The sequence below is a fragment of the Tribolium castaneum genome, chromosome 6, assembly GCF_031307605.1.
Source record: "Tribolium castaneum strain GA2 chromosome 6, icTriCast1.1, whole genome shotgun sequence".
Lineage (NCBI taxonomy): Eukaryota > Metazoa > Arthropoda > Insecta > Coleoptera > Tenebrionidae > Tribolium > Tribolium castaneum.
Window position 1 is genome coordinate 1,002,611 of NC_087399.1, and position 9,643 is coordinate 1,012,253.

At 38.8% G+C, this 9,643-nt stretch overlaps 5 protein-coding genes across 5 annotated transcripts; 2 read left to right on the top strand and 3 right to left on the bottom strand.

The window, feature by feature from the left end:
• The first annotated feature begins 30 nt into the window (after positions 1-30).
• Positions 31-1,899, top strand: LOC135266515 (uncharacterized). Its single transcript, XM_064357445.1, has one exon. It carries the CDS (start codon positions 217-219, stop codon positions 1,897-1,899), a length of 1,683 nt encoding a protein of 560 aa, XP_064213515.1. The 5' UTR covers positions 31-216.
• A 950-nt stretch (positions 1,900-2,849) lies between these two features.
• On the top strand, positions 2,850-4,103 carry LOC135266545 (alpha-tocopherol transfer protein-like). Its single transcript, XM_064357498.1, has 5 exons — positions 2,850-3,020; positions 3,072-3,231; positions 3,278-3,530; positions 3,578-3,782; positions 3,831-4,103. Exons 1-5 carry the CDS (start codon positions 2,879-2,881, stop codon positions 3,977-3,979), a joined length of 909 nt encoding a protein of 302 aa, XP_064213568.1. The 5' UTR covers positions 2,850-2,878; the 3' UTR covers positions 3,980-4,103.
• LOC100142446 (kynurenine formamidase) lies at positions 3,777-4,918 on the bottom strand. The gene is made up of 4 exons (XM_008199158.3): positions 4,681-4,918; positions 4,322-4,632; positions 4,105-4,278; positions 3,777-4,059 (listed from the first exon to the last, which is right to left on the bottom strand). The coding sequence occupies exons 1-4, from the start codon at positions 4,848-4,850 to the stop codon at positions 3,965-3,967; spliced, it is 750 nt and encodes a 249-aa protein (XP_008197380.1). The 5' UTR covers positions 4,851-4,918; the 3' UTR covers positions 3,777-3,964.
• Positions 4,919-5,799: 881 nt separating this feature from the next.
• Positions 5,800-7,710, bottom strand: Ir60a (Ionotropic receptor 60a). The gene has a single exon (XM_008199155.2). It carries the CDS (start codon positions 7,679-7,681, stop codon positions 6,020-6,022), a length of 1,662 nt encoding a protein of 553 aa, XP_008197377.2. The 5' UTR covers positions 7,682-7,710; the 3' UTR covers positions 5,800-6,019.
• Positions 7,711-8,496: 786 nt separating this feature from the next.
• Positions 8,497-9,616, bottom strand: nero. The gene has a single exon (XM_965587.4). The coding sequence runs from the start codon at positions 9,463-9,465 to the stop codon at positions 8,560-8,562; it is 906 nt and encodes a 301-aa protein (XP_970680.1). The 5' UTR covers positions 9,466-9,616; the 3' UTR covers positions 8,497-8,559.
• Positions 9,617-9,643: the final 27 nt, after the last annotated feature.

The following is a 9,643-nucleotide window of genomic DNA, read 5'->3' on the forward strand; positions in this document are numbered from 1 at the left end:
CTGAACGTCGATTAAAACTAATGAAATTGGTTCACATTTGATCATTAATTTTAGTGTACATAATAGTAATCGGTTTTTTTCAAACGGAAGTAAAGTTATTAGGTCATTTTTATCAACATTTTGTGCCAAACTTGTCGGGCTATAGCAATAAAACAAATGGTCGCTTTCCAAAATGAACATTTGTTTTAGTCGTCAAGCTTTAAAACCGTTATCAGCATGTTTTTGATTTTCCTGAGCTACGTAATGCTAGTGTCTGGTAAAATAACATTACCGGACAAAAAACCAAACTATTTGAGCGCCTGTTTGCACGAATTAATCGACACATCAAACACTTTATACGTCGTAAACGTTGATTTACAATTTAATAGACCCGTCGTTAGACTAGACCCATACAAACCGTTCGTTTGGTTCAAGTACCAGAAGAGCGAAACCGTTTTGATAGAATTTGTGGATGATTTTGAGTCGCTTTTGAACCATTTGGTCCAAACTCAGACGTACGACCCCCAGAGCACGACAATTGTGGTCACTGACAAGGCCCAACAATCGATTTTTGAATCACTATCCAAGTACTACATTGGGCGAGTACTTGTGGTTGAAACTGTGTCAGAAAAATTGCAAAAAATCTACAGTTACGAACCGTACGAGTTCGAAAATGTGAACGAACCAATAACACGTTTTTTCGTATGGAATTCATGCCTTGGTGGCGTTTTAAACGCGAATAAAACTTTGCCCCCGTTACCAAAAAGATGGCGCAACACAACTCTCCAAATTTTGAATAATGTGGTACCACCTTATGCCATGAGTACCAATGGGGGAATTGAAGTTGAGGCGTTTGAAATAATCGCCCAATATTTACGTCTCTCACTTAATTACACAAGAAACGAGTTTGATTATTGGGGGAGTAGAGTGAATGGTACTTACACCCATATTTTGGGGGCTTTACAGCGCCGTGAAGGCGACATGGCCCTAGGCGTTTTCCACTCGAAATTCGACGAACATTACGATTTTGACATCACTTGCACCTTCATGGAGGATGGTACCAGATGGTTGGTACCCAAGGCTAAATTCTTGCCGTATTGGAAACGCATTGGGTTGATTTTTACCCCTCAAGTGTACTTCTCTCTGTTGGTTTCCTTCACCGCAATGGTACTACTTTGCCGCTCTTTGATGCAGTGTTCAAGTGCTGGTTTCATGTTGTTTCAAATTTTGGTCGAGTCCAGTTTAAAGCGCCTCCCTGTCAACTACCGCTCTTTGATTTTGGTTTGGGTGGCGTGTTGTTTCATCCTCTCCACGATTTTCAAAAGCAAAATGTTCGAAATCATGTCGAAAAATCGCTACGAGCGTCAGATTGATTCACTGAGGGACATAGTTGAGTCAGAGTTGGTCATTTTAATAGACCATGATATTGCAAAATTCTACCGTTTTAACTCAAGTCCTTTTGAAACTTACGTTCGGGAGAAATACAAATATTGTCCGAACCCGAGGGATTGTATTGCAAGGACTGCCTTTGTGCAAGACTGTGTCACTGTTGATTTTCAAAGGAGCAATGAGTTTTTTTTGTCAAGTTTTATCGATTCTGAAGGCGAAGTCTTGTTTCATCTTTTCAAAAAACCGATTTTTCCGGTCCATATTCAGCTTTTTTTCGTTAAGGGTTATCCGATTTTTGGACAAATTGATGGGTTGTTGATGCAGTTGAGGGATTTTGGTTTCATTGAACATTTCTATGATCAGGCGGGTCATAACGCCAGGAAAGCTTTGAGTCAAAAAAGCGGTTTTAAGGCCCAAGTTTTGGCTTTTGAACAGACGGAAAGTGCGTTTTTTATGTGGATGATGGGTGTGGTTGGTTCTCTTGTGTTATTTTTGCTCGAATGTGCATTGGGAAGGCAAAAAATGAAGTAATATTGTTGTTGTTTATCATATTTTTATTACTGAAAAATTGGATTACTCTCATTAAATAAAATAAATGAACGATTCGTTAACAACTACGGATGACTAAAGGTTGGGATACAAAACGACGTACAAATAAAACGTTCCTGTTTTCGATAGTTCCGTTAATATCGCCAGAGAGCGCAGTTGTTCCATCGCCGTCTAGTTTTTTGAAAAATTGGTTGTATTTGTGTAACGGTTAACACTAAGCTAACAAAAAAATACAGGCAAATAGAGAATTAAATTCTCAATAGTAAGGCATGAACATAATGTAAAAATTTTTATTGGAAACTATATTAAAAAAAATAAAACTTTTATCAATTTGCACTTTGCCCCATATTATTCAAAACGCTGCAAATACGGTTAAAGATACACGAAAAATGTTAGAAAGAAAGTTGTAGAGAATTAAATTTTCTACAAAAATGTCCGCGAGACCATATTTGTATGTTCAACCGTTTAGGCCCTAAACTCGTTCAAAGGCGCTCAAGCGAAGGATTTGCGTCATTTTTCCGGTGGTCAAGTATTGGAAACTTAATTTGTACCTAAACCGTTGAAGATAAAAATATGGTGTCGCGAACTTTTTTAAAGGAAATTTAATTCTCTACAACTTTGTTCCTAACTTTTTTCATGTAGCTTTAACCGTATTCAAAGCGTTTTGAAAAATACGGGACAAAGTTCAATTTTTTTTCACACGTTTCGAATGAAAATTTAATCGTCAGCTCTGGATTTTTTTCTGAGTAATTAGTGAACTGGTGACGTACTTTTTTCGGGTACAGAAAATTTGTATCTTGTCTCCTAAGTCATAGTCCTCCTTAGTCAGAACCTTGAAGTATTTACAAGTATTTTTTGGAATCTCTACATATGTTTTCATGTAATTGATAAACTGAACAAGCTTTTACCTTTTACAATGCATTTATGTTTATGACCATTGTTCCTTTGTTGTTGTGCGAAAATGGTGAAATTTTACGAGCCTTTTGACCACCTTGAGGAAAAAATTGCGCAAAATTTCGGTCGAACGAAAAAAATGTTCGCCGATGATTGCTTAACAATACAACAGTGGATGAAAAATCAGCCACATTTGCCAGAAGTTATGGGTAAACAAATCAACCAATTTTACAAAAAATAAATTTACTAATTTTTTATAGACATTAACTGCATTAAAAATTTCCTGATTTATAATAAATGTAGCGTGGAAATTACCAAACAAAAAATTGATTTGTACTACACTGTGTTGCCAAAAATGTTGGCACTGTTTGAAAATGTCAAACCTAGACTCTCCAGTACGAGAAAATTTATGGACTCAACGTGACTTAAAATTCTCTCATTCAAATTTTTAATTTTCGAATTGTAGGTACTTTTTGCCTTTGCCAAAACTGACTCCTGATTTGAGCCGCGTTTACATTTTCAAAATAAGAGACCTTAATTTGAGCCTAGAAACTTCACCGTATGAGATGTCCGCTCATATAATTTTTCACAACGAAATAGCGCATCATGAAAGCCTTCACTTGAACCTAACTTACATTGTTGATTGCTCAGACTTTAGCCCTGAGCACTTTAGAAACTTTGTCCCTGGACTTTTCCAAAAAATGGTGCTGTTTTATAAAGTAATCACTCGTTTAATTGCTTAAACATACTCAGAAATGAATTCCAGAAAACTTTAAAAATTAAGGTGAACGCGATTTACATTGTGAACGCAAACGCAATCGCGCTTGGAGTTTTCGAAGTTTGCAAGGTTTTCCTTGGCCCAAAAATAGTAAAAAAAGTGAGCTTGTGCAAAGATTTGAGCCAAGTAATCCCAAAAAACGTGCTCCCGCTTGACTACGGAGGAGAGGAGAAATCACTTGAACAAATCAACAGTAAACCATTTATTTCACTCAAACTATACCACAAACCCAAATTTTTAGATATGCTAAAAGTCAAATTTCTGGAATATCAGGACCGGTTCGACCAAATCCACGCCATGAAAGTCGCTGAGGATTTGCGCCCTTTTAAGCTGGAAAACGACGATTTTTTGGGTTTTTACGGCAACTTCAAAAAACTAGAGCTGGACTGACCTAAGGGCCAGAACCCTCAATGGGGCCCCCGTCCCGTCCTTGATTTTCATGGGCAAGGCAACAATTGTAAAACCTTTAACTTTGCAAAACTATTAAAAAAATCCCGATTTATTTAATCACCTACCTGGCAAATTTTCCACAATTTTCACATTTTCCATGATGTAAATATTATTCTGGGCCAAAGTCCTATGTGCCTGAAAATCGGTGCTCGCCCCGGGGTCCACACTGGGCGTGTCTAGCCCCACCCCCACGATTTTGCCCGTTTCGGCGATCCAGGAGGCAGCATCAGGCGCCAAACCTTAAACCACGTTTTAACCCAGGTTTTAACAAGCTTTCCGTACCCGGAAAATCGAATTTTGCGTGTAAAGTCACAGCGAAATATTTGTGTTTACTTGTCCAGTGTTTGGACCAGCCGAACTTAACTAAAAGTACGGTATTTTCCTCGAAATCGCCATTTTGTCGCACCCAGTTTTCCAAATGGCGGCGTTCCAGTGTTTTGGTGTCGTTTTGGCTCAAGTTTATCGTGGCCCCTCTTGCAATAAGGCGCTCAATGGGCACTTGGTGCACTTTCCAGCCGTTTTTATTGAAGTGGTAAGGGGCGTCGAAGTGGGTGCCCCCATGTTCACCAGCGCGAAATTCGTTGGCTGCATACCTGATTTTTTTTTTTTTTTTGGTGAATTGTTTTGTGAAAAATCCTCACCAATAGCCACGTTCTTCGTGTCCGACGATTTTTGTGAATTCGAAAGGAGTTACCCCGACCCAGTAAAGTGTCTCATTGCTGAAATCCCAAGTCAGGTCGATGATTTTATCCAGTTGGCTTAAAGCCGGATTATTAATTATAAAGGGCACAATTAATACAAATTTCCACATGTTTATTGAAGAAAACCAGTAAATTATTTACTGATGTGAGATGTTTGACCTCTGGAAAACCTTTCTGTTGATTATATTTTATTTAAAGGTCACGGTGTACAATAAAAATGGAGGCAAAATAAGTTAATTAATTTTAACCAAAAAAAAAAAATACAAAAGTCACGAAATTAATTTGATTTAGCTTATTTTTTTGAGGGCTGATTTATTAAAACACACTAAAAATTACAAAATAAATGGAAATTTATGTTAATGTTCACGGTGTATGTCGTTTTTAACAGAAATCTCGAAAATAAATAAGGCCTAAATAAATTATACTACCTATTTGCTTTTTTCAAGTGGTTCTCTCAAAACATTTGGTTGAAAAATGACCAAATTTCATATAAATTTTACCTTATTTCATTCAGTTTGGTTCGTTTTTAAAAGTTTTATTTAACTTGCTTTGTTGTATGTCTGTCTGTTTCATATTTTTGGAGCTAAATTTGAAAGAGTTCCCGTTGTCCCAATGAATTGAAATGTTGCATAGTTACGTAATCTGCGTGACAATGCAATCCTATATGCTTAAATACCTCTTTAAAAAAACTAAAGACTCGAAAGCAATAAATAAAAAAATATTTTTTTTGAAAAAAGCTTTTATTTAAAAGATGCATTAAAAAGTAAAAAATAATGTTCTTCTATCAGAGGAGAATATTTTTTGCTTACAAATTAGGATTTTAAAGTTTAAAAAAGCTTTGGGAACAATAATAACAATACGGCATTACAGAATTACTTTTTTAAATTGAGCACCGATCCTAAGCTTTTATAAATTTTAAAATCCTAATTATCCTCTGATAGAAAAACATTATTTTTTACTTTTTAGTACATCTTTTACATAAAAGTTTTTTCTAAAAAAATTTTTTTTATTCTTTTTATTAACCGTAACACATGTCTTAAAATCACAAAAATAAAATAAAACCGATGCTACTTTTTCTACTTCGCTCGATTTTGTTTCGGATAAGCTGACAAATGACAAAAACTGGTCGTAAAAGGAGTTATTTTAACCATATTTTGGAATTTTCGTAAACCGAGCTAAACTATTTTAAACAAGAAACACAGTTTCGTTAAGCAATCGTTTATTTCCCATGATTTTACAAAATGTCTAGTCGGCGCTGCGTGTGACTTGACTTGACTTACTAACTGTCACTTCCAACCCGACCGCGGACTAAACACCAAACAACCTCGCCCAAAAACACAACCAGTGCCAAAACAAGTCCGAAACACAACAAAAGAAACGGCAAAGCCATAGTTTCCAAATCGTTGTGTTCGACTTTATCGGTTAGCCTCAACTGGGAAAAATACTGACTCTTGAAAAGATTATCCATGTAGTTGTAATTATAGTCAATCAATCCGTTGGCTTCCATCAGCATAATGAGCGAATTGATTTGCGCGAAAAGGGGGAATCCCTTAGACACGATCATATGGATGGGCATGAGACACACGCGCTCCTTCATGACGTGTATGGTCCTATGACCATGCTCGTTCAAAAAATATGGACTGTAGTAGTCAATGTAGCGCCCAATTGCGATACTTGCAGTGTCACGTTTTGTGGCAGTTCGCTGCAAGCAGTCATAAATTTCCACACATTGCACGTTATGGTCGTAAATGTAGCGCTCAAGGGGGTCATCGTGGTCATACATGTTGGCGTACCCCACTGGCAGACTTATGATTAGATCTGAATCAGTGATCTCCCTCACTGTTGTGATGTCATCCCCGTAACTGACCCCACTCAATAAATTAATGATCTGGCTTTTGAACGCAGTCGAAATGATCAAACAGTAAAAAATCCAAGTCAAAACCAACGCCTTGACTGTGTACTTCACCGGCATTGTGACCGCCTGTTCGATCAAAATCCCAAAAAGGTAGAAAAAAATTTTGGTGGAAACCTTCATCTGAGACAAGCGCAAATGCAGGGCGTATAGCACGTTATAGAGGAAGAAGGAGGCCAGAAAGGCCATCCAGGTGTTGAAACTGAAGGCTAGGGCAACCCTTTGCCATTTTTGCAACTCGCTGGCTTTAGGTACCACCCAGAACAGGCTGTCTTGGAGGTACTGATAACTGACGTCGAAATCGAAAATTTCGGTGTTTTTCAAATAGTAGGCACCGACTGTGACGTCAATATTGTGGGCCAGAAGGGCCCCAAAGGCCGCGTAGTACGTTGCGCGGTCCTTTTCGTTGTAGTAACTGCCATTATAGGGGAAGTACTCAATTTGGAACTTGTAGTACTTGCTGATTGTCTCCAGCGTGTAGATCTCCATGCCTTTGAGGGCCGAAAAGGGGTCAACGACGTACGGAGGGGTGCGCTTGTAGGACACCCGTACGGTGGTGTTGCCCCAAACTGGGGGCATTGCCCTAGTTAGTGACTTAAGAGGGTACTTAAAACATGAGCCAAGTGGGACAACAGTAGTGTCAGCACTACTAATATTCTGATTAACGTAGGGATGATAAGTGTAAAGGTCCAGCGATTGCGCTTCAAGGACGACAACATGGCCGATATAGTACCGGGCCGCCATTTTGAAAATCGACTCGTCGATTGATTGCTCCAAAATCATTATAAACTTCCCCTGGGGGTTAAATGTCGTCAATTCGGCCAAAAACTGGATTGTTTCCTCCAAATAGTCCAAACTCACCCCAATTAAGTAAATTTTTGCACGTCCGAAGGGAAACAAGTCCAATACTTCGGACAATTGCAAGTTTATGATTGGGTGGTTCACCGAAAAATTCACGTTTAGTGACACTATAATTTCGTTGTTTTTGTACTCCTGATTTAGGATTTTGTGAACGCATGATTGGACCATGTTTTCGTTGTTTCGGTCAAGGATTTGCAAAACTGTGGCAACTATTGTTGCAAAATGTAACAACAAATAAATGGTCGGGATCATATTGGGTTCTAAATTTGGAACTGACAAGAGTTTGCTTTTAATAAGTCACGCGTGGTGAATTATTTCGTCGGAATTGCTCAGAACTAATGGACTATTAACGTAATAATAATTACGAGCTGCATTTGAGTTTTTTGTTGGAATTTGGTGAAACTGTTTCACATTCAAATTAAATTGTTGCCTTTTTCAACGTTTTGCAATCAACTGTTTTGTCAAATTTCGCCAAAATACCAAAAAATTACTTCGTAAATGAAATAATTTCATCATTTTTGAGCATTTAGAAGGATTTTTTTTTAGGTTACAACGCGTTTTGCTTGCTAAAACAGGCTGAGAAACAACTATTAGCTGTTTCAAAGTTATAAAATAGTCATTAATGATTGGGGGCCGGATTATAGAAAGCTCTGTCAAATTTTAATTCGTTGTTAAAAGATAACAACGTGAATGGACCAATCAAATTGCTTCAATTTGGTCACGTGATCAGTTAATCACGCATTTAATTGCGGATTAAATTAATGACGCTTCTATAGTTTGATCCTAAATTTCTCATTGAAACTATAAATTACATTCGCCATTATTTTTTAAAGTGCATGAATAATTTATACCAGCAAATTTTGATATATGTCTACCCAAGTGTAAAGGAAGCTTTAAAAAAAAACTCCAACTCTGGGAATTTTTTCCAGATAATTTGACTGGGCTTAAATAAAGTTTAAAGGTTTTCGGAATGAAACACAATCACTTGTGTATAATTTTATTGACAAGATAAATATCTTACAATTTGTATAATAATAATAATAATTTTAAGCAACTTGTAAAGTATTTGCGTATTGAAACTCTGGGCTGTTCTCATACTCGCACATATCGAGCGCTATCTCACAACTTTCCTTAACCACCCTTTTTTCATCTTCTAAAAACTTATTTAAAATACTGATACAGTCGTCTGTGGCTATAGCCCCCAGAGCCTCCGCACACTCATGCCTAACCATTTCATTCTCCCCACAATCCTCCAGACTGTCTCTCAAAAAGGGGACCCCCTCCTTATCCTGCAGTTGCCCCAAAACGAACGCCACTTCATGTCTAAACAACGCACTCCCGCACTTTAACCCAGCCCCCAATGCCTCAATCGCCCGCTTGCCCCCAACATTACGCAGCGAAAACATGGCGCGATACCGCTCAAAAAGCGGCGCCCCCTCATCCAGAAGTACACCCTTCAACTCCGCCACATTAGTGGTACTTGCCGGGGGCGCCGGATCGACCGAATTATACGCACTTTTGAGACTAACTTCCCCACTTTCGGGGCTCCGCAGCCACTTGATGCGTTCAAGCGCCAACTCGCACGTCTCCGCGACTTCAACCACAGGATCCGATTTAAACTTTTCCAAAACTGCTACACTCTCAGGCGAGGCAATGGCCCCCAAAGCCTCGGCCGCTTCGTGCCGCACCATTGGCTCCTGACTCGTGTCTTCCAACACTTGAACCAGGATTGCCACAGCTCGGGGGTCCTGCATTTGCCCCAAACAATACGCCAGTTCGTGTTTTAACAACACGGAACCGTCCCGAAAACTGTCTTTAATGCAGGCTATTGACACGGGCCCCCCGATGTTACGTAATGTGAAAAGGGCGCGAAAGCGCTCTTTTAGCGGCCTGGACCCGTCCCCCAGCACCTTGCCGATGCTGCGGATCTGATTTTCGGAGAAATTTACCATTTTTCAAACACGTGTTTCTGACAGTTGGGTGACAACCGACTGACATGAGGGGCCGCCAACTTAATTTTTTCCAAATGTGGGGGCCGATTTAAGCCACAAAACGGTTTTTTTAGCGGAAAAATGCGCCACTACGATGTTATTTATGCGACAAGTCATAGTCTAAATACGGCACTGACGA